General features: G+C 37.9%; 3 protein-coding genes across 5 annotated transcripts; 1 reads left to right on the top strand and 2 right to left on the bottom strand.

The window, feature by feature from the left end:
- The first annotated feature begins 4,156 nt into the window (after window positions 1–4,156).
- LOC120483014 (uncharacterized) lies at window positions 4,157–8,869 on the top strand. Its single transcript, XM_039677864.2, has 4 exons — window positions 4,157–4,670; window positions 4,855–5,381; window positions 7,217–7,283; window positions 7,359–8,869. The coding sequence occupies exons 1-4, from the start codon at window positions 4,157–4,159 to the stop codon at window positions 8,867–8,869; spliced, it is 2,619 nt and encodes an 872-aa protein (XP_039533798.2).
- A 4,294-nt stretch (window positions 8,870–13,163) lies between these two features.
- Window positions 13,164–15,579, bottom strand: LOC120482933 (uncharacterized). 2 transcript variants are annotated; one of them, XM_039677686.2, is made up of 4 exons: window positions 15,353–15,579; window positions 14,446–14,577; window positions 13,888–14,025; window positions 13,164–13,725 (listed from the first exon to the last, which is right to left on the bottom strand). In XM_039677686.2, the coding sequence occupies exons 1-4, from the start codon at window positions 15,435–15,437 to the stop codon at window positions 13,292–13,294; spliced, it is 789 nt and encodes a 262-aa protein (XP_039533620.2). In that variant the 5' UTR covers window positions 15,438–15,579; the 3' UTR covers window positions 13,164–13,291. The 2 variants fall into 2 exon arrangements, with proteins under 2 accessions (XP_039533620.2, XP_039533623.2); XM_039677689.2 differs by lacking the exon at window positions 14,446–14,577.
- Window positions 15,580–16,859: 1,280 nt separating this feature from the next.
- On the bottom strand, window positions 16,860–23,704 carry anxa13l (annexin A13, like). 2 transcript variants are annotated; one of them, XM_039678139.2, is made up of 11 exons: window positions 23,470–23,704; window positions 22,714–22,789; window positions 21,084–21,178; window positions 19,963–20,133; window positions 19,811–19,844; window positions 19,581–19,660; window positions 19,248–19,316; window positions 18,233–18,334; window positions 18,060–18,135; window positions 17,772–17,884; window positions 16,860–17,680 (listed from the first exon to the last, which is right to left on the bottom strand). In XM_039678139.2, the coding sequence occupies exons 1-11, from the start codon at window positions 23,482–23,484 to the stop codon at window positions 17,561–17,563; spliced, it is 951 nt and encodes a 316-aa protein (XP_039534073.1). In that variant the 5' UTR covers window positions 23,485–23,704; the 3' UTR covers window positions 16,860–17,560. The 2 variants fall into 2 exon arrangements, with proteins under 2 accessions (XP_039534073.1, XP_039534074.1); XM_039678140.2 differs by having other exon boundaries at window positions 19,963–20,130; window positions 23,470–23,615.
- Between the last annotated feature and the right edge of the window lie 1,168 nt (window positions 23,705–24,872).

Genomic DNA, 24,872 nt, shown 5'->3' with positions numbered 1-24,872 from the left:
GATGTGTTCAGGTGCTGGATGACTAAAGTATTGATTTGACGTTTTTTTCATTTTTAACATTAAGTCATAACAATGACAAATTTTAAGCACCAGTTCATGACATAACTCAGTCAGTGGTCTGGAAGAGAATGTATTCATCTTAGTGGACAGCAGAGGGTGATGTATGTCTGAAAAAGAAAATGCTATATCACATCACAAGGGCAACATCTCGAAATATTTCGACTTCAATTTCGAAATGCTAGATTTTTATTTTTTTTTCCAAATTTTTTTTTACGTTGGGTTCAGGGCTTCCGTACTAAATTGATCACTTGATGCACAAAACAAAAAAAAAACATCTGATATGACTTTGCCTCAACAGTCAACAGTAGATGTGATTAATAACTGACTCGTTGGAATCATCACGAGGGGTTGGTTGTAACCTTTTTTTAATAAACTATTTTATTTAATTGTTTTTAAAGCCATAGCTAACTGTTTTAGCATGTGGGAAGTTAGCATGAACACAAAGCATCAAATTAAACTTGAGAAATGAGCTAGTTTAGGTTACAATACAATTGCTAGACAATCTACAAATCCACAATGTTGCTCACAATCACATGCTGTGTGTGTGTGAGCTTAAAAAGATGATGGGAGTGTATGATATTGATGACATCACAGCTATTTTCTGACTCGTCAAACTGACAGTTACAACACTGGTCTGTGGTCGAGTAGTTCACTTTTAAAAAACACTTTTGCTGATAATTTACTCACCCCCATGTCATCCAAGATGTCGTCATTCTTTCCTCAGTCGAAAAGAAATTAAGGTTTTTGATGAAAACATTCCAGGATTTTTCTCCATATAGCCTAATGCACTTCAGTGTGAACCAAACGGTTCAAGGTCCAAAACTAAAGTAAGTTACAAACTGCAAACTGTTCAAATGGCTTTAAACGATTCCAGACGATGAATAAGGGTCTTATCAAGCGAAACGGTCGCTCATTTAATAAATAAATAACAAAGTTTAAGTTTTATAAGCTCAAATGCTCTGTACTGTGATGCGCGTTCGTGACTCTCCTGTTCGAACTCGTTCATCAAAATGAACGAATCTTTTTCTGAGTCATTTGGTTCATTCAACGAACGAAGCTTAAATACTGTTATTTATTTATTTTATTTTTTTTAAATGAGCGATTGTTTTACTTGATAAGACCCTTGTTCATCGTCTGGAATCGTTTAATAAAGCCCTTTTCAGTTTGCAGTTTGCTCTTTTGGACCACTCTTTTGAACCTTGAACCGTTTGGTTCCAACTGAAGTGCATTATATGGAGAAAAATGCTGTAATATGTTTTCATCAAAAACCTTAATTTCTTTTCGACTGAAGAAAGAAAGACATGGACATCTTGGATGACACGGGGGTGAGTAAATTATCAGCAAAAGTTTTTTTTTTAAGTGAATTACTCCTTATACCGTGAGAGAAATTAACTTCTCCATTAAAAGGCGATATTTGCCCCCTTAAATTAATTGGAATTTGGCAGAGGCATTTTTTTCTAACTTTTTAAAAGTTGTATTTTTTTATAGCAATCAAATTCTTAAATTTAGGCAAACAAATGAAACAAACCACCTTTTTACTGCGGAGTGGCATCATTGGTAATAATGTAACCTAAATCACTGAAAAATCCCTCCATAACAGATTGAGTCTGTCTAGAACCCACATAAAAAGTGATGGATAAAAAGTCCTAGTGCTAATGGTGAAATTTGAGCTCAATTGCAACACCTTTCGTCCAATCAGGTTTGAAGAATGAAAGGAACTTTTGTGAGTGTATAGACTTTACTGAGTTCAGCTTGTGCTCCAAATACACTAATTACATGCTCAAGTTTCATAAGCAAACCTTAATCACACGCTTAAATCTTGGCTGATTTTCTCATGAAAGCAGTGGGAGCGGTCCTTGATGTACATGGAGAGGAAGCTTTATAATGTGTTTACTTTTATGAATCAAGGACATTGTTTTCATTAGACATTTCTTTCAGAGTGCAACAACGAGCCTGTCAAATGCATTGCAAGAACGCACAATTTCTAATATAAAGTAATGTTTTGTTTAAATTTCAAATTTGAAGATGTCAAAAACAAGTATACAAAATATCAAAGTAAGATGTAAAATTTAGTGCAGTGAGTAAATAGGGAACAGAATACTTTTTATTGCATGGCACAGTATGTGTAAGTCCACAGAATATTATATAATATCAAAAGAAACCCAATGCTGTGGATTAATGGAATGTATTTGATCATAGTTTATAAAGTCAACTGAATTACCCTATAATCAAGTAAGAAATGTGGAAGTTCAGTTCAATTAAATCATTTCCTGTAAAATATAATACAGTTTTATTTTTTATCATACAGTCATACCAAGAACACATGCAAAAAATGCAAGAGAAAACAGATATCCATTAGGTTTTAATGAGTACTTTTAAGAAAAAGGACAACATCTATTGTTACCATATGAAAGTGAAAACAGGATGTAAACAGGCAGGTCTGGTTTCTCCTGCGTTGCCAAGAGCCCGGCAGCCACATCTGTTTGTTTTAGTGGGGAATCTCTGAGATCCTGGGTTGAGGTGTTTAGGAGCCTCTGTTGACCACATGCTTTGTGGATAAAAATGCATGCATTTTACTGAGAAATTATGGAAAGAATCATGAAACACACACACAAAAACAATCATTTGAATTAAACGAGTAGTTCACTTTTGAAAAAAACTTTTGCTGATAAGTTACTCACCCCCATGTCATCCAGGATATCCACGTCCTTCTTTATTCAGTTGAAAAGAAATTAAGGTTTATGATGAAAACATTCCAGTATTTTTTTCCCCAAATAATGGACTTCAGTGGGAACCAAACAGTTCAGTACAGAAAAATATTATTATATTAAGAATCATTTGCAGTAGTGTGCCTGTGCAGGTTTATATGCAGTGCATCTGCCATGACAGGGCATAATGAAGATGTAAACATAATATACAAACATATAATTCACAGTAACATAAGTTGCATTTGAGATGTGTGCGGCTTTGTGTATGGGAGCTGCTTCTAACCAACACCAGAAGCTTTAAATGATCCCACAGCAGCTTATGGCTGGCAGATGAAAACAAACACATGTCAGTTGTAATTAAAGATGTCGGTTGTAATTACAGATACTTTAGCATATAATTAACCCTGTACTAACGTGTGAAAGGGCTCAAACGGTGATTTATTCTCATTGATGTATTTCTAGAACACATTTGTAATTTTTTTTTTTTTTTTTTTTTTACAAGGGAACCGAATTGGGAGACACACATATCAGTGAAAAAATATACTACATTTTCAGTTTTATCTGTTTAATAGATTGGGATGAATATTACCAGATTGGAGACGTTATGAACTTCAGTTTATTTGTGAGAATTAATGTGATATTCCAATTATTAATTTAAAGAAATTCATGTAACACCTAAGCAACAATAATAACTGATGATGATGGTGATGACTTAAATCCCCCATTGAATCTGTGTCCATCATTCACCATGATTAAGCTATGCTCTCTACATACCTGCACTGTAAAAAAAAATATTTTCATGATTTGTTATCACATTTTTTCTTTTGTCAAATCAACTTTATGTAGGTTAGATAACATAATATAACAGTTTAATATAAGAGTTTCTGATGATTAAATCAATCTCCTTTATTGTATTAACTAAATTTTTCCATTTCAATGAACTTAAAAATTGAAGGCAACCAGGTTACTTCATTTTTTAAGTTAACCCAACACTATTTTTTTACAGTGTGTCTAACATGGAGCAGGTTTTTAAATTCGTTAAAAATCGTAGATGTAAAAGTATCATGGGAAATCTATGGGTTAACTGAGGCTTGGAGAAACCTGTTGCCAATTAAGTGTGTGGAATGCCACATATAGACATTTCCTCAGAACTTCCACCACAGGTTGCAGAGCACATGTTCCCTTCCAGACAGAAAATATTACTGCTTTAAATCTTTAAAATGTTTGTTTTATTCCAAATATTCAAATATTTTTTTGCTTTCACGGTTTGGAAACAATTGTCGAAACTCACCATGTGTTTGACTCCGTACTGATTCGTTCTCTGGATTACAAGGGACCCAAGTTTAAGTGTCTTTTAGCATTTTCCTTTACACAGTGCACGAGCTGCGATGGAAACTCAAAGGTTTTTATTACTCATTTGTCTGATGATGAGTGGAATCTGCACAGGAGTGCACTGCCAGTGGTCTCCATCCAGATCAGCAGATCACCAGAGCAGATATTCAGTTTATGCTCCAAGACGCCCAGCGGTTCCCTACACAATAATACACCCGCAGAACAGCAGAAGTGGCAGTCCGAAAGAAAACCCGAGGACCATCACGGCTGAGGTGTTCACCCCACAGGGATGCATGGGAAGAGGTTGCCATGGCTCGCCAAGACCAACGAATAATGATACTAAAGAGTGCAAAGGAATCGGATGTAAACTGCCTGCAAGAATGCGACAAGATCCCAAACAGCATTCCTGTGTTGGAGATGCCTGCATCACAGGGTCAAATGTTGAAAGAAGCAGAGTGTCTTTTGTCCATATGCAGGACAGAGCCGAGCAAGTATTGGGGGAATTTCCGGAGTTGGGAACTCGAGGGGGGCCATCAACTGGAATTCAGTTAACATGCGACATTAAACCAGGTAAAAAATGATAGAATGATTTATTTCAGGTATTATGAGACCAATCCCGTGTTTTCGTAATAGTGATATTACACTTGTGAAATTGCACGCCATGCAAAATTGATTACATGTTGGATTGTTGCCTACTTCTTCAGGCATGCTTGAAATGTGACTCAATGTCATGTTTTTCCCACATTTTGACCAGGCATAAATGAGGTCCATTCTGAAGATGCGCTGGTGTTGCATTTGCATTTGGCAAAAGGTCAGGATAAACTGATGGCCCAGCTGCAGGGACAGCAAGCTGAGGTTAAGCAAATTCAGAGCACACTGAGAGAACAGCAAAGTGCTCTATTAGCCCACCAAAGGGAAATACTGGACCAGCAGCGGCTTATGTTTGAAAAGATGGAGGAAGTCAAGACCCAATACAGTTTTCTTCTCGACAGTGTCAGACAGTTGTCTGTACAAGGCCAGCAGGGAGTCACTGAGAGCCATTTGCATGGTCTCCAATCCCAGGTCAGAACCTATTCTCAAGATGCCTTCACAATGCATAAGATGAACATGGATGCTAGTGTTACGGATGCTCACAGACCTCTACTTGGCTGTGGATCCTGCCGAGCAGATGAGTACTGCGACTTCAGTGCAGACCGACCACGTTGTGAGAAATGCACTGTCTGCCCTCCAGGATTCTTTCTGGTGGCTCAGTGTTCGATTCATGCCGACAGAATTTGCCAGGTATGTTGTTGTCATTGAAGTTTATGTATATTTAAAAAGGGTGATTTTACACAGGTACATATTTGCACAGGGCTTGACATTAACTTTTTTGCTCACCAGCCACTATGGCTAGTGGTTTTTCAAAGTTACTAACCATTCTGCATTTTCACTGGTCGCAATTTTGACATCGATACCATGGGGGAAAACTGCCATATAGGTATTTTTAATATTATCTCATAATTTGATAATTTAATAATATACCTGCCGCAGGTATATTAGGCTGCTGTCACTTAAAGACCTGACGCATGGATCCATTATACGTGTTTTCTTTCTTAACCTTATACTTTTACTTAAAATGTATCTGACCGTGTTTACGTGAATACTCGGCAAGACCAGTATTTTGACATTGTTTTTTGTGTTTTTGATAGTTTAAGCAGTGAAAAAATAACTCATTTAGTACTGAGAAATGGCTTTATGTGCATGCACTTTGAGTGTGAGCCCAAAATCTGCGGTAATGAGTAAAATGATGTGCAATATGTGCAATCCCATGCCGAAATTAAAGCCCTGTAACACCAACAATATTCATCCGGAGCAAATGAAACGAGTGAGTGAGGGGAGGCGGGTTTGTGTGTCAACTCACTGTCGGTGTGATCATGAGAGAGCGAGAAAGCTGATATCGAGGACCTATTCTGCATGTAATAAGTATTGGAAATGTTTCAGATCTTTCAGTATTAATATGTATCATCAAATCTACTGTATATTGCACATAATTTATTATTTCAGATGCCTTTTTAAAACACTACAATTGAAAAATGTAAATATATATAAATTCAACATCCCAAAGTGGCTAGTAGGACTGAATACATTACATGATACTTCTGGTGAGTGTTAAAGGGTTAGTTCACCCAAAAATGAAAATTAAGTCATTAATTACTCGCCCCCATGCTGTACCAACCCCGTAAGACCTTCGTTCGTCTTCGGAACACAAATGAAGATATTTTTGATTAAATTTGAGAGCTGTATAACTACCACATTGGCTCCTAAGGGACTGCCTCTTGACGGCCCAAAAAGTCAATGAAGAAAATGTTTAAATATCCCAAGTGACTACCGTGGCTCAACTATATGTTTATCAAGCGACGCGAATACTTTTTGTGCGAAAAAACAAACAAAAATAACGAGTTTATTCGACTATTTCTTTTCTTCCTTGTAGGCCAGAACGAGACTTCCTTATAGATTTCCACGACGCATGCGCGAGAATTGCGATCTGAAGTAGTGTAAGCTGGTGTAAGCAGATTGCGATCTGAAGTAGTGTAAGCTGGTGTAAGCAGATCGCAATTCTCGCGCATGCGTCGTGGAAATCTAAGGAATTCTCGTTCTGGCCTACAAGGAAGAAAAGAAATAGTCGAATAAACTCGTTATTTTTGTTTGTTTTTTTCGCACAAAAAGTATTCACGTCGCTTGATAAACATAATAGTTGAGCCACGGTAGTCACTTGGGATATTTAAACATTTTCTTCATTGACTTTCTGGGCCGTCAAGAGGCAGTCCCTTAGGAGCCAATGTGGTAGTTATACAGCTCTCAAATTTAATCAAAAATATCTTCATTTGTGTTCCGAAGACGAACGAAGGTCTTACGGGGTTGGTACAGCATGGTGGTGAGTAATTAATTACTTAATTTTCATTTTTGGGTGAACTAACCCTTTAATGTCAAGCCCTGATGGTGCAATCAAATAAAATTTCTGTAGTTTAATCAAACAAATAAATGCATCAACAACACTTGATGTCAAAGCTTTTAGTCAAATTATATGTTAAACAACTTAAAAAAAATACAACATGACAACTAAAATTGTCTAATAGGACAGAGACGAATGCCTCGAGATGCCAAACATATGTAAAGAACGCAACCAGTGCCTCAACACACCAGGTAAGCTGTCTACCAGACTTCCAGATTTGTTTAAGATTAACTTCCTAAGAGATTAATCATAGTGCATTGTTTCAGGAGGATTCCGCTGCTCCGGCGTGTCGGAGAGGGAAGCAGTTGCTGGAATCTGTGGCCACTCTTATTTTTACAATTCTGATATGGAAGAGTGTCAAGCCTGTACAGAATGCGACTCTCAGCCAATGACGTCCCCATGTTTGGCCACGAGTGATGCGGTGTGCGCCAACCCCTCTGAAAGCAGACTCTCTCTTTCCTGGTCTGGTAATGTTGACCTAGCCAAGGGTAGTGAGTTTCCCTATAAGCAACTTCATATCCGTGGCATTAGTGACGGAAGCCTTCTTTCCAGCACTGATGGGTGGATAGTGTTCCACCAGCATGGTCTTGTTTGGGTCGACCATAACCTTGCTTTAAGACATGGCTGCCGCAGCTTTGTCCAAGCGTGTTTGCGACTGAATGCCAGTGAAGGTGAAGGTCGGGATCTGAGTGGCATGCGTTTGGAGCAGCGGGAAGGGAAGTCTCTCCAGAGTGCCATTGTGAGTGGAGCAGCTGCTGTGGAGCCAGGTCATGTGCTCTACCTTTCTCTCAAGAGTGTCACCAACCAGTGTAGCCAAGAAAATGAAGACGTGCACCTTCAGAGCAGCCTAATAGCACCATTCAGTCTGTTTTGGTTGTCCCATGACACAGGTGCAGTTGCTATGACTGCTCAGGCCGTTGCCTCTGCGCATTACCACACCAACTACCGTCCTGCCTTCCGTACCTCATCCACCTCCGACGCTTACATGGTCGGTCTGACCCATGACAATCGTGGGGTGCGCTTCAGGGAAAGTGGCACTGTGAAGTTCGTCCTTCAGCAAGCATTGTACTCAATGGGTCAAGCCTGCATCTCAGAGGGCTTCTACTTACTTGCATACGTGAACCACAACGGAAGCAGTGCTGAGCTGACCCGTGCATTCAAGCCTGGCGTTCATTACAGAGATACGTCTATATCTCTGTCGGCTGCCACCACTGTGGATTCTGGGGATATGCTTACCTTCGAGATCCTTGCACCCGCGCAGTGCAATGTGCGTTACTTTGGTGACGACTCTGGGATTAGCATGCTCAGTCTGGTGTGGATCCCTTCGGCTGTGTCCACTGCCCTGTCAGCCGCCGTGTCCAGGAAGAGTCTCCCCACTGGTGCAGTGCGGAATAAGGCCTTGTTCTTCCATCAGACTACTCCAGCAGTTCCACAAGTTGCACTTACTGGAACCAAAGATCACAGAGACTTCATCTTTCGGGAAGCAGGGACAGCAAGTGTGGCCTTAGATCTGCGGCTTATCCACTCATGCAGTTTAATCAAACTCACCTTGCTCCAACAGAGTGGGTCTCAGGGGGATCAGCCAGCCCCTGTTGCTCAACAGATTAGTGGACAAATGCCGGAGGGAAGTGTTTGGGCAAGCGTGGGACTGAGGGGATCGTTCCAGGTGCATAACGGCACTGTAATCTTTGCTACGGTGGACTGTGTGAGAGGGCGCATCAACCAAATCGCCCATGATGCAGGAAGTAGCATTTCTATCCTCTGGACAGCTGCATGAGCTAGCATTAAGTTAAGCTGCCATGCTGATGTTCTTACTCGTCTTTATGCATTTAGCTGAGGTACTTTTGGATGACGGTTTTATTTAGGCATCAATTAGTCGTTGGTTAAGCTTAAAGGTGGGGTATGTGATTTTCTTTTTTGACCATTTTTTTTTTAAATCACTTGAAATCCTATTTCTAACCCACTTACAGCCACTGAGTTAGAAGCACTGAAATGAAAATTAAGCAATTTAATCATCTGTGGAATGGGCAGGACTCGAAAAAAACTCCAGCCAATTATTTCCAAGACCACCTAGAATCATTGGACAGTAAGTGCGTCAATCGAGTGGTGGTACCACACCCCCTCTCCCCATCCCCCTCTTCGAATGGGTGGAGTGGGTGGAGTCAGAGCCAGCTTTGGAGGAAAGAAGGTAGGACCTTTTGATTTGTGTATTTTCAAAATCTGCCAGCCGTTTTGCAAATCCCATTTCTAAATAATTGTACCCCTGTACAACCAAATAGTACAACAACAACAAAATTTTGCTTCAGGGCTAGATTTCTGGGTTTTAAGTGTCATTGTGTCATCATGTGCGATTTTTTTTTTAGTTGAGAAAATATGATTAATTTACTCTTTCTTTATTATTTTCATTATTATTATTCACGGATCTTTGTGTGATAGGTTGTTGTATGGTTTAATTTTCAAATGTTTTCATCTACCAGTTCTGATCAGGTAATTTTTTTTTATTATATTTGCACTTCATAGCATTCAACCAATGTATTATCTAGGTATTATTTCCTTAATTATTTGCTGTTTTCCTCACCTTAAAAGAGGGTACGTCTTACAGCATGTTTTGTATCTTGCCTGTATCTTTGAATAAAACTTTCAACTATATGTTGTTGTTATTTTATTTTCTACCAGAAAAAGGTGGTAAACATTTTCTGTTGTAGTGGGAATCAAATGCAGGTGTCTGTGGCGCACAGAACCAGATGTCTTTAATTGTGCTCTTTAATATGCAGGTTTTGTTAAAACAGGATAGAAGCAGCCCTTTGGCCTCCTCTATTATATTTTTTTGTGTTGTTATTCTCAAAGCAGAAATTATGACATTTCATTTATGGCAAATAATAATACAACAAATACTTGTACAAATACACCTTAGTTTTTTAAGGTTTCTATAAAAAGGCCATAAAAGAAACTGAAGCCAAACTAGGGGTGAAAATAGGTTTATAATCTTAAGAAGCATGTATGCAGACTTGCGGTTTTCCAAGACATTTGGTTAATATTAAAGCTTTACTGGGAGCTGGGGATGACGTTGATCTAAAGTTATTCCATAAGGAGAAGAGTGTGATAGACTGAGCCCTTCAAAGGGCTAACGTGAAGCACTGAATTATGGCTACTTTAACGGGGTCAGGTCAGTTCTCACAGACGGCCCTCACCATACAGCCCCCTCTAAAATTTCACACATATGGGAATTAATAAGTGGTTAAATTATCTTTGTTTCGCTACAAATATCTACCTCACATAGAACAATGCTCAAATGTTAGCAACATAATGCATAGAGATTTAGATGCTAACCTGAGAAATGTGAATTAAGAGTCTATTTTTCTCTCTGTCAAGACAGGATGAACTTTATGGCTCTCTCTCAGTACAAGGGTTAAATGTCTGGTAAAGTGACAGTTCAGGTGTTCAGTATTAGAGAATGCAATAATACTACTGTTGTGTTGAAGCCTGAACTTGACTTAAAGGGTTAGTTCACCCAAAAATGAAAATTCTGTCAGTATTTACTCACCTTCATGTTGTTCCAACCCCGTAAGACCTTCGTTCATCTTCGGAACACAAATTAAGATATTTAGGATATTAAAATCGCTCCTGCATACAGTCCATAGGCTTCTTGAGGGACTGGCTCTTGCTGTCCTCGAAAAGTAATTGAAGACATCGTTAAAATAGTCCAAGTGACTACAGGGGCTCAATTTTAAGTTTATCAAACGACGAGAACACTTTTGTGCGCAAAAAAACAACAAAAATAACGACTTTATTTCAACTATTCACTTCCTTCTCCATGAGCCTGTAAGTCCGTTAACGTAGTGTGATTGTGTAGAGCTACGTCACACGTAGGCTCACTATTGGCCGACGCTGGTCATGTGTGTGTGATGCGTGTGACGTACAATAACAGAAGCTTACGCTATTAAACTAGTTACCTGACTCGCGCAGAGGGAGAAATAAACGAATAGTTGAAATAAAGTCGTTATTTTTGTTGTTTTTTTTGCGCACAAAAGTGTTCTCGTCGTTTGATAAACTTAAGATTGAGCCCCTGTAGTCACTTGGACTATTTTAACGATGTCTTTTATGACTTTTCGGGGACGGCAAGAGCCAGTCCCTCAAGAAGCCTATGGACTGTATGCAGGAGCGATCTTAATATCTTAAATATCTTAATTTGTGTTCCGAAGATGAACGAAGGTCTTACGGGGTTGGAAACATGAGGGTGAGTAAATACTGACAGAATTTTCATTTTTGGGTGAACTAACCCTTTAAAGTGAAACAGCTGGAAACATTTAAAGGTCATTGGGGGAGCTTAAAGACTATTTTTACACTATTCCTATCCACAAGTTTCCGAGGGGCGCTCCTGTAAAAAATAAAGTGGGTGAAACTTCCGGTGATGCGACGGAAGTAGCATTCCAATGGTATTTTGTGTGTTAGTTAGCGAAGAGGCTAGCTGTTTTTCGGAGAATTATTTTACTATTTAAAGACCAAATCTTTATGAGAGATGTCGTTACGGAGCTCAGGGACAACATGTGCTGCTCGCGGTTGTATGTATAACCGGACTAAACTAATTTAGTGGCTTAAACGGGATTGTTTTGAACATAAGCTGAAAACGAAATCAGAGTGATTCTGCCAGAGCCCGTCTCTGATCCTGCCAACGACTGTAGTTTCCATCACCTCCCAAAAGACGACGAATCTTCCTGTGTACATTTGTTTAAATTCTTAATATTCTATAAACTCTATCAGCATGTGATTGGCTGTTCGCTACTGATGTTACACCTAAACTCAGGATCAAAGCCTGTGTTGACAGAATACCAAATGTGCCAGTTAATGTATTCAAGTAGCACATTCATTTATAATTTTGAATAAACTCCAAAGCACAATGACTAAGTGTGTATTTTTTATTTTAATTGTTTGTCAGCTCACACAACTGTCTGTCACCATGCCTTGATGAGTATTGATTATTAATAATGTTATTATAATACTCCCAATCAACTACTGCGGAGGGTAAAGGCACTGTTATTTCACCCTTTTTAATTTCGTTGAGGTTGTGTTCCCACATCGTTAGCTAGTTTGGATCGCTATAACTTGAATGACTGTCAACTGTTGAATGAACGAGTGTCAAGCATGTCAAATCGCGCTTTGTTTACTTCCAACCGGAAGTCGCGCCCACTTTTGACGCAAGGCCTCATGGGGCGTAGGAAACTTGTGGATAGACCTATGCACCAGAGAAACGTGGCGGGCGCCGTCATCTTTAGAATTGAACTTCCGTTTTTGGCTTCCCTGACGAGGAGTAATTAGCTGGTGAAGTGGATTTACTTATTGTAGAGTTAACAAAAGTTATCATGAGCATTGTTAGGTTTATCATAAGCATTGTAAAGCAGAAGTCTTAACAAATCTCGACCAGGGATTTTTTTACGAGCAGTTATTCTTACCTATGCAAAGTCGTTGTGAAAAAACAGACCGGAAGTCAGAAGACAACGAGCTCAACGCTGAAAAGGGGCGGGGCTACATAAGGTCTATTATTAGTCAGTAAGACAGAGTAGTTGAGAGAAAATATTATTATTTTTTTCAGTTAACTATCGGAGAGCAGAGGCTTTTAAAGTGATGCTTCATCCAAAACTAAATATTCTATCACAATTTACTCACTCTCATGCCATTCGAATCTTGCATGATTTTCTCTGTGCATAACAAAAGAATATGAGGGAAATAATTATTTGAACACCCTGCTATTCTCCCACTTACAAATCATGGAGGGGTCTGAAATTATCGTGTCCACTGTGAGAGACATAGGCCTATTTTATATATATATAAATTCCAATGGCCCCCTGGGAAGGCTGGGATAGAAAAGTATCTGTCTATGAGCACTTCAGAATTGAGGTGGCCACAGTAGAGTAGGCCAACTGAGGATGTCTCACCTACTGTTTTACAAATATTAGGGTTTTAAGACATGCTACTCTTTTCATATACCATTTCTCCTATACATAGAAAGGAAAAAAAAAGCATCAGTTTTTCATGTGGGAGGATAAAGTAGAAAGACAATTCACACAAAAAAAAAAAGGAAAAAAAAGATTTATTTGGTGATAAACATCCCATACGAATAAAGCACTGATTTGATCTGCAGTAGTACTCCAGTTCGTGTTAGGAAGGAACTCTGAATCTAAGTTTCTAAGTTTCATGACAATCATGAATTTCCAGCACACGGAGGCTTTGGAGGACGGTGACAGGCTTTAAAACAGGGCTTTTTACTTTGGCGGCAGGTTTTGGCACAGGCTCTGAAGGCATAACGGCAGCCTCCGGAGGTGTCGTGGCAGATTTCGATGCAGTCACTGATGGTTTGGCGGCAGGCTTCGTAGCAGGCTTTGACACGAGGCTTCAGTGGTTTGGCCGCAGGCTTCAGCGGTTCGGCCACAGGCCTCGGTGCAGGCGTAGGGGGTTCGGCCACAGGCCTCGGTGCAGGCTTAGGGGGTCGGGCCACAGGCCTCGGTGCAGGCTTAGGGGGTCGGGCCACAGGCCTCGGTGCAGGCTTAGGGGGTCGGGCCACAGGCCTCGGTGCAGGCTTAGGGCGTCGGGCCACAGGCCTCGGTGCAGGCTTAGGGGGTTCAGCCTCAGACTTCACTGCATGGATAAAGATGGTCAAGTTTAGTCAGTCCATTTAGTGGCATTCAGTCTATCAGTGATATGGGTAGAATTCATGAAGGCTACTTTTGAATTGAACAAAACTGAAGACAATAAGAAAGCTGCCCCACACACTTTAATAAAGTAAAACAATATTAATACCTGTATTTGGAGCCATACACTGACGTCCACATCCATTACTGCAGCATTTCTCATTGTTCGGACAGTCACCGTCATAGGCACAGAAATCCACACACGTTCCATCTCCAGTTATTTTGCTTGGACACTCTCCTGGTTTTGCTGTTATACAGAGACATTGACAGCTAACCATTTGTTTTTTGTTTTTTCGTTTTTTTGGAGGGGGGGGGGGGGTATTGTGATTATATAGTGAAATTTGAGTTACAACTTTATACCAGTTTTTCAGCGTCTTTTTTTATTTTTATTTTTGAAGAGCTATAGACCATTTCACAAGATGTAAACAACACTGGTCCAGAAGCACTTCCTGTTTCAGTTTGTAACTGTTTTCTTTATTTCACATGTAAAGAAAACATCTTAAAGATGTTTGTTTAACTTTTTGATTCAGTTTTAAATGTTCTGTTGGTTGTATTTTATCCCAGCTTTTATGTAGTGTTAAAAAACTGAAACAGGAAGTGCTTCTGGACCAGTGTTGTTTACATCTTGTGAAATGGTCTATAGCATCTATTAAAAGTTTAAACTCACCGAAAATAGGAGGCACACACGAATGCCCAGAGGGAAATTGACAGCATTTGTGTCCACCAGTACAGTCTCGATCAGATGTACATCCTCGACTGGACGGCACGACCGTCAGAGTCGCCGGACACCGACCAGGCACTGAGCACAGAAGGGGATTCAAGATTATCATCATCAAGAGTGGAGACCACGGAGTTGTGTAATAGTTTCAGCATTTGCAAGTCAGAGGTTTTACAATACAAGTCTCAAACGTAAAGATTAAAAAAAATAATTTAATTACTACTGTATCAGTTAGTTTCAAAGACAAAAAGGGATGTTAAAATGCTGATATAGGAGGCATGGGGCAGTTTACGGCTGTTACTAAATGTACTGTAGGCTACATATTTTAAAATGTAGTATTTAAAGGGGTCCTATTATGACCCTTCACAAAGACTTGATTTTATTTATTTTTTGGGTGTAATAGAATGTTTTGATGCTTGATTGTTCAAAAAACACATTCTTTAAGAAATGAGTCTGGTTGAACTTGTTTTTGATGAAGCCCCTCCTTTCAAATAGACTGTGACCCTTTTATGATCGGCGGCTTCGCGAGTGTTCGGGAAATATCGCGACGCTTCATAACTGCAAGCTCTCTAATCAGATGCAAACATTTATGATGATGCCCGATTCAAACCCTGACAACATTAACAAACAAGTTTAGAGTGGTGTTTGATTTTTTTTCCTTCTAGGTACGAATACGAGGTTATCCACTAAATAATCATATTTATCAGAAACCTGGCAGTGCTAACAGAAATCAATCAAACTCATGGATAAAAAAAAGTTAATTAGCCTAGCCTACTAGATAATCAAGGAACCCTTTACGGCACTTGTGCTTTTCTTCGAGTTTAATAGTCGTAATAAATTTAAACGATCATCTCACCTTCGACTTGGGCGTCTGTTGTGCTCAAGCATGCAGGCAGACACAATACAACAGCACTCAAGATGCAGTACATTCGAGCGTTCATACTCTTAACTTGAAATCTCACAATGAACTCTGCTGGAACATGTGCTGAAACAGTGTGAATCTCTGGGACGGTGAGGCAAACAAAACTACAATGAAAAAGCGTGTTGCAGCCTCAAATCACCTGCTCAATCCCACAACACAAATCGTCGTAAAAAATGGTTTAGAGCGCTTTTAAAGATCCAAGGGGGTGTGGACAGGGCATCTCCGACCCTGATGAAACTCACACCTGCTTGATTAGTAGGCTATTCATTTGTGATTGATTAGGGTTGGTGTATAATTCCATTGTTCTTCACTCATGTCTTTTAAAAATATATAAGTAAATTCAGACGAGCAAGTCTATCTTTATTGAACATTGCACTTTAGTTGGTCCATTTTGCAACATGATTCCATCACAGCGCTACGTATGCATGCTGGAGACCTTTTACCATTCATATTATGAATGCATCCAGATATTACTTAATAATCCCTGAAGTAATTCATCAAGTAGCCTATAGCTTTTCTTTCCGTGACATCAAAAGCAGGCTACTGTTGTTAGCACTAAGCATTTGGCAGGGGTGACTCTGGAGAGAGGGAGGAATTAATTTAGTCTCACATCACACACAACAGCAGTTTTGACTAGGAGCAGGTACAATTCAGACATCTTAAAATATAATGCTGTCGAAACTGAATTGGAGAAATATTTAATTACCTTTCTTTGCGTAAGTGTGACGCGTAATTGAAGACATCTATGATGTCATTACAGATATCTTTTTGACTACTCCAAGTATTTAGAGATATCTCGCATCAGATTTCTTACTAGTGCAATTATAATTGCAGATGTCTCTAATTATCATTTCTGACTGGTCAAATTAGAATTATGACTCGACAAAATACTATTGTAACTATCCAAAATATATTTATGGATGGTCAAAGAGTAGTTTTATATGCCACGGCTTGCCATACCAATGGAAGAATATGTCTAGTCAAAATAGCATTGTAGACATCTTGAATGTATATTATGACTGTCAAAATGACATTGTAGATGTCTTGAATAAAAAATATGACTAGTCATAATCACGTTGTAGATATCTTAATTCCAATTACAACGAGTCAAAATTGCATAAAAGGCATCTGGAATTACTACTAGAAGCGGGGGTATTTCATGCTTAAACGGCTTGCCATGCACTTAATGTTCTTTGACTATATACAGTACTAGTAGTCTGTAATATCTCTGATATTATTAATCACTTTCTTCTACACACAAACCTTGTTACATTATCTTTAAAAACAAATATATTCTGAAGCATTGCAATAATAATAGGTTCACACTGCTGCTTTAACATATTAACAGTCACCACTGTATAACAACTGCTGTTCAATAAAAGAGAAATGTCCAGTGTTAAAAAGCATTGTCAAACACTCAAGTAGCTACTGACAATCTTAGCACTTAAGAGAGCTGCTTTTAATATTAGCATGTAACTGGTACAATATAGACCATTTCACAAGATGTAAACAACACTGGTCCAGAAGCACTTCCTGTTTCGGTTTTTAACTGTTTTCTTTATTTCACATGTAAAGAAAACATCTTAAAGATGTTTGTTTAACTTTTTGATTCAGTTTTAAATGTTCTGTTGGTTGTATTTTATCCCAGCTTTTATGTAGTGTTAAAAAACTGAAACAGGAAGTGCTTCTGGACCAGTGTTGTTTACATCTTGTGAAATGGTCTATACTAAAGACATACACATTTGGTTTATAGATACAAAGATCCCTTGTGAAAAGACAGAGGTTTAAATGGACCACCCTTTGTGCTCCATAATTTGTTTTGAAAAAGAAATGGATGATGAAATACTGAGCTGTTACTCATGACTTTTTTCTCAAGGCACGTGTGTAATGAGTTAATGCAGAAGTCGAATTTACTGCAATAGAGACTATAAGACTGAGCAGCGCTTTAGTTTTAGGAAAGTGTTATGGCAATAATCATGTTATTTCAATTTATCCAATTCCTAAATTGCACCAATGACAAAATCAGGCATATCCTTGACACAAAGAGGTGATCCTAAGTGATTGTGCATGTATTTTCCGGCAGTGTTATATGATCATTCTTTCTTTTTTTATTATTAGTTACTGGCTCCACCTGATGGTGACTCAGTGAATTATTTCTATTAGGAGGCGCTTGAAGTCACCGCCACACTCTGAGCTCAGGGCATCCTTTAGGGTAACATCATATTTCTCCAAGTACATGTCCTTGATGGTCTCCAAATCCACCTAGAGGTGAATGTGAATAGCAAAATATTATTATTATTTCCAGAATTTCTATGAAAAGAGTCTTTGTGTTTTTATCAAGAATTATGTCTACCTCAGAGCGTCCCACAATAACACGTATGAGCGTGTCCTCGTCTGTCCCAGCTCCTTTCATCGCGGCGTTCAGACGACGGGCGAAATATAGCTGCGGATTTTTGGCGCATCGCACTGTTCAAACAAAACCAAATCACATTGTGATGCGTGTTGCGAGCAGAAAAGGCTATATCAAATAGCTTAATCCTTTCAAAGTAGCTTAGGGTCACTACTTTAAACTGCAACATGACTCTTTAAATCAAAAGAAGGAACACATTTCCTAAAGGCTTTTTAGAGTTTGGATGGTTACCCAGAGTAATGTAACAGTCCTTTAATGTCCCTGTAGCCTCACTGTCTATAGCATCCAGGATATCTGTTCCAGAGAGCTATAAAGACAAAACAAAAGAGAAACCAGAAACTCAGAAAGAATGTTGAAACAGTTGTTGTAAAGCAGCGTAGGACATAGCTGGTGTTTGACCGTACAGTTTCATATATCTTGAAGGTGGCCTGAAGCTGTAGGTAGTTCCTGTGAGCGAGGATGTAGCTGAAAGTGGACTCATCTGTTCCAAAACGTCCTTCACCTGCCTGTTGAAAACCAACCACATAGTCATTCATTCACACAACAAAATAACTGGGGTTGCCAGGTCTGCTTGATTGACAAAGATAATCAAACAAATAATCAAATATAGTCCAAGCCAAAAATACCACAACACAAAATATGCTATACTCTCAGAAAAAAAGGCACAAGGGCTGTAACTGGGATGGTGCCCTTTTAGAAACCACCAACATATACTATTTAGGTACTAGCATCCACACTTTAGGTACTGAAATGTACCTTTAAGGTTCTTTTAAGGTAAATTATTTGATACAATTTTAAGAAAAGTGAGTGGCTATTAAAAAGTTTAAAATGTCAAGTTCACAAACAAAACAAAACAAAAATTATCCTGAAAATGTCAGTGTCATCATTGCAAGGTGTAGTATAGTGTTTTTTAAATAGTGTATAGTAGTATTTTATTTCGTTTAAGTTTTAGTAATTTGTTTTAAGTTTTAATAGTGTTGTAGTTGTAATAGTGTGATGATTTGTATTAGTTTCATAAGTAACCAACCACAATTTTACGAGTCGTTTTTCTTTAAATATTTCTATTTAGCTTTAATTTATTTTCATTTCAGTTTTAATTTGAGTAATTTTAGTACTTAAACAAACTTATTTATCTCGGTTAGTTGTAGTTAAAGTTCTAATATTTATATTTCATTTTATTTCATCAAAATAATCTTTTATAATTTTAGTTAGCGGCACTAATACTGATAGTATACAGCAGAAGGCAGCACAGGCTTAAGGGAGTTAAATGGATAATATAACATAACTTAATATAATCCTTCTGTGGAAGCCTTTTATTAAACCGTTAATAAAAGAATGCCAATTATGCGTGAAAATCAAGGACTTGGCAACCCAAAAATAAAGTTATAAACGAGATTTAAACATCACAGTTATCCTCACCTCAAACAATGATGTTGCATCCTGTTCTGCCAAAGCTTCATCCACTTCATAAGACTCATCCCTGCCGGCCTGCAGGTGAAAGTCAGTTGTTCATAGCAAATAATACCAAAAAACCTTGGTAGATTCAATTAATATATTGATACTGCACTATGCAATTGATCCTGCATTATAAACTGCAGATCCAGTAGCATGCAAATGCAAACTTTAAGAATGGAATTCTGCACCAAACACTATTAATCCTTAAAGGGACTTTGGCGACATTCATGTTCCTAAAAGTATTGTAAAGCTTTAAAATACTGCATCAAACTTACTGGACTTGAACTCGTATTTTACCTCTAGGAGAGAAACCAGAAGATTCCTCACTTCTCCACTAGTGTCATCTTCAATATCAGCCTCCAGATCTCTCTCATTCACTGGAGACCAAAAGATCGGTTACATGACTATAATAATACATTATTTTACAACTAGTAATAATATTAGCATCACAGCAAGTCAACAATAAAATCATATCTCTTTATATTTTCATTACATCACAAAATCATTTGTATCTGATTAAAGGTTACCTTGCGCATATGCCTCTTTGCAATTCAAAATATCCTGTTAAAGAAAAAATATATATTGTGTAAGTAATGCTATGTTTGATGCTTGAAATTTGCGTGACTATTCTCTCAATCTAATAAAAATGATCACCACAGTCACAGATGTGAATTATAACCTGATTGGTGCAGGTGCAGAGGATCTCCACCAGCACGTCCTCATCTGTCCCAGCACCCTTCATGGCTCTCCTCAATTCTTTAGCCATGAGGATGTTGGGCGGGTCCAGCATGGCTATGATTGCTTTCTCAAAGTTTCCTGTGAGTTCATTCTTCAAGACTTCCGTCAACTCCTTTCCAATGTGGCCACAGACCGAAAGAACAAACCAGAAACAGACTCAAATAGATGTACGTATGGTGGTTCAGTCTATCAATGAATTATGATATGATTACAAAATACTTTGAACTAAAAGACTTAGTTCTCATTACATTTCAAGGGATTGCATGCGAGATACATTTGTTACAATACTGGTTATGAACATTTTGGTTTGGATTTAGAGAAGGGATATGAAGAAAAACTATGGTTCAATACAATACTCCAGCTTTCCATGAACTCTGCACGATATTTAAAATGGTGAAAGCATAATGGTCGAAACTACTCCAGTTACTAATGTAGTCTAAATCAATGCAATGTGATGCTGGGAGAGGAAAATTAGAAACCACAGGTCTATGGCTTATGTAATTTGAGATTAGTGTTTGTTTTTATAAGACTTTAAAGGCAGGGTAGGCGATTTGTTGCAGACATATTTTTTGCTATGCTGGTTGAAAGTCTATTCACATCCTGATAGTGATCAGTCTAAATGTATTTATATGTATATCGTCTGTGGAAGGTGTAGGACCATCCAATCATTGCATAAATGAATCTGCAGCAGTCAAATTGCCTTTAAGATGTTTATATTCATTATTACTGTAGTGTTATGTGCTTTGAGACATGAGGTAGTTTAACGCCATCTCTCGTCATGCTTTTGTTTTCTCCCTGCTGAGCGTGTTCATGTGTTTTGAAGGAGAGTTTAGGAGACCCTCTGAAGGGAGGGTGGGATCTTATGCTTTCAAAGCTAGCTCGCTATCGCTAGCCTCTCCAAAAATTGCCTACCCTACCTTTAAATTTAGACAAACTATATTTAGGCCATATTAGATCAGCATAAATATTGTACTTTCACAAAAACAAACAAAAAAAAAAACATTTATATAAATAAAGGATGTACTTGCGTTTGTCAATAAATATTTCAAAGATCTGACTCACATCGTCATATTTTTCGAAGTAGGCTTGTTTAATCTCCATTCGCTGTGATGCAGAGCGGTTTGCTAGAATGGAAATGATGGTCTCTTCATCCGTCCCTGTGAACAATGGGAGATGAGCTAATACCTCATAATGTCAGTTATTCCTTTTAGGAATCAGATTTAGGGTAGGTTTACACGGCAACGATGTACTAAAAATGGAAAAGTTTTTCCTTTGTGTAAAAAACAAAAAAAATTGCATACAGGCAACAATGTTGTCAAAACGATCCCAGTTTACATGGATCCGCGGAAAGGACTAAAACTGCTGTATTATGCATGCCAGGCCAGTAGTTGGCGATGTCATAGTGTTATGTAAACACCCAAGAGCCCCACAACCGTTACATGACACCGTTTTCAACAAAATGTGGAAACGGCATGCTTTTTGGTCAGCCATTTACACGACAACTGCATTTTTGCAGACCGAAAAAGCAAACGTTTGAAAACAGGTTTCAAGTTTTTGAATACGACACCGTTATAGTCTCCATATAAACTAAAAAATTTGTGAAAACGGTGCATTCATCTGTACGCGCGTTACGTGTTCAGTCTATAGGTGCATATGTTTTCTTTACAAAATTCCATCGCCATCTACTGGCATGCCATGAATAATATCATTTTCGTGGATCTGTGTGAACGGGGATCGTTTGGCAATGTCTGTGCGTGTAAGTATTCAAAAACGCAAAGAAATAACGTTTCCGTTTTTAGCACATCGTCATGCAAATATTCCCTTAATTAAAATCTTTAAAGTCAGCTTGAAACGATAGTTGTGATTGTCTTTACGTCCCTATTGTGACGTATATCCGAGTGAAACCTCTTCTTGGACAAGAAAAAAGTAAGGTGGGCTCTACTGACTGACTGCTTGTTTGTGCACCATAACTGAAACTGCATTTGTTACATTTAACATTTAAATGCTCTTAGTTTATTTATTTATTACTTGTTTTCTTCTTTTCTATCCCATTTTATATTATCATTAGTAATATATTATTGATGATAATTAATAATTATTTATATGGTTGTTATACATTTTCTAAATGCATCGTTTTTACTAGCTTTTTTGTAAAATGTGAAAATTCAAATAAAAATACTAATACAAAATAATAATAATAATAATAATAATAAATGTAGGGCGGGGCTTCATTTTGTCCATGGAGAATTGATTGGATGGTTGTGATTTGCTATTGCTGTGATCTCATGTGAGTGACAGGTTGTCCCGCCCTCACGCGGGTTGTCTCGCAAAGACATCATCAGAACAGAGAAAAAAGAGGGAGGGATTCTCTAAGAGGGAGGAGAAGTTAATTTGATTAAAGATTATGAAGGCACAATATTTTAAATAATAATGTACATGTGGAAATCATTTATAATAATCACTGCAATATTAAATAAAGTACAACGGCGAGGAGGACATTAAAATCAAGCCCCACCCTTAGTTTTTTCTTGTTCAATATAATATGTATATTTCAATACATCCCAACACTGAAGTAAAGATGGTAGCAAATTCTGTTTCATGCAGACTTTAAAAGTGCTACATCATGTAAGTTAAAAAAAGCAAAGCAAACACCCATTTATTTTCCAACAGTTATTATTTTTATTTAACCTACCCATTCCTTTGCAGGCCTTGCGGATTGTCTTGATGTCTGCCATCACATCAAAGTCTTCAAAGGGAGTTATTGTGGGCTGAAATAAAGGTTGTGTAAGAAAACTCATGTGTTGTGCAATTAGACTATATTTGCAGTTTTAAATAAAATTTACAGATTTTGAAATGGGTTAAAAAATTCATTCATTTTATATTGTACAAAGATGTGGTCAGGGACCCATCAGGATGTTTTTCAAAGGTTTATGGATTAGATCACAATGCAGTAGTCTATGCGGGGAGGGGTTCTGTCTAACACACAGCTGAGTCATGGGATCTCTGGGAAAGGACAGGAACAGAGTAAGCCTTCCTCTGCCTCGCCCACTGCCACAACAACTCATCGAAAACAAAACAGTTATTCTTTGATTAACATTCTTCTTCTTCTTATAGGAGTGCACTGCTGAAATCAGTAATATACACAAGGCTATAGGCTAATAGCCTACCGCCGATATTAAATAAATATATGGGAAACAATAACTGTAGGCTAAATTTTAAAAGGATATTGAGTTTAGTCGGCCTATGTTAATAATAAAACTTGTGGGAAATCTGTTATAGCATCAAAACAAAACATCGAAGTGTCACGCGAGAAACTTTTGCGCATAAACACATTTATTTAGTCTACACACAATATGTTGCATAGGCTACGTAATAACAATAAATATCGTTATCTGTAGTAAAATAAACAGAGAAAAGTGCGAAAAAGAAACTTCACTGTTTTACTCACTTGAACGTTGCCCATCTTGTGATGCTGCTGATGTGAGTCTGACTGAAGTGTGTGCTCGCTCTCTCTCTCCACTCGGCCAGAGCATCCTTTTACTCCATCGCATCCCTGACGTCACTGCTGGCGACGTCATCAAATGTAAATAAATAAATAAATAAAAATAAAAAAAATCTGATTTTCTGTTCTTTTTTGTCATTAAACATATGCTAAACATAAATGTGTAATATATAGTTTTGTTTTGGGTTCGTGTTTCATGTTAAAGTCATGTTTCCTATCGCTTCCCTATTTGTCTCTTGTGTCATGTTGTCATTGGTTAATTTGCTTATGTTCACAGGTGTATCTTGTTTAGTCACCACAAGTCCTTGGGTGTTTCTCAATACCAAGTACGCAAACTTTACTTGGGGGATTCAGCAAATGGATCAGTGGCGTTCAGCTGGATCTGATACTCTGGTTATCTCATATTTTAGCCAATAAATACATGTCAATACATTTTATTAGTAAATAAAATGAAATGTGTTATAAAACACCACTCTGCCTCTTTTCATTTTTATTCAAAAAGATCTTAATCATATTAATAGCCACACAAATGTGTTTTGGTTTCATTTTGGGCGTCGGGAACCGGGGGGGGGGGGGGGGGGGGGATTTGTAATGTAGGCTAGGCCTATAGTTTTTTTGGTTCATTTTTCAGGTTACAGTCTTGTTTCCTGTATTGTCCTATGATTCCCTGTGCCGTGTGCTTAGTCTCTTATGTCATGTTGTCATTGGTTAATTAATTGTCTTTATTATGTTCACAGGTGTGTCTTGTTTAGTCACTAGTCCTTGTGTATGTAAGCCCTTATTTTTGCCATGCGTCTTTGTCTAAAATTGTCCCTGCACCGCTGTGTGGTGTGTTGTTTCTACGTTTATATTATTAATCATGCCAAATCAAGTCTTTGTTTTGTATTTTGCTCACGTTTGGAAATAAATAAACTGCACTCGGGTTTGTCTGCTATGGACTCCATTACAAAATGTTACGCAGTGTAAAATTAAACAGTTTAATATACACATATGCCTATAAAAATGCCTTTTTTTAATTAAAACATTGTCCAAGATATTTACACTAGGCTATAATGATTTTAGATCAAATCATTCTTTATTAAACTGATGAGATTATATAAACAAAAACACATTTTTTCATAATAGGAATGAAACAAATGTGAGTAGGCTGATGGAAACATTTATGAGCTGAATCCTTTGAATTAAGACAAGAAAGTCTTTGTTAATTGTGTCCCTGCAGGATCAACCTACTCGCTGCATGAGCAGTGCTTTGACCAGAATACTAATATTTTCTGCATATTTTTGTTGCCTCGTAAAGTCAAATATAGGTCTAACAGCAGATCATCAATTATTTTGTATTATCTAAATTT

The sequence above is a fragment of the Pimephales promelas genome, chromosome 5, assembly GCF_988280905.1.
Source record: "Pimephales promelas chromosome 5, fPimPro1.hap1.1, whole genome shotgun sequence".
In the NCBI taxonomy this organism is placed as follows: Eukaryota; Metazoa; Chordata; class Actinopteri; order Cypriniformes; family Leuciscidae; genus Pimephales; species Pimephales promelas.
This window is presented reverse-complemented; position numbering and strand designations above follow the sequence as displayed.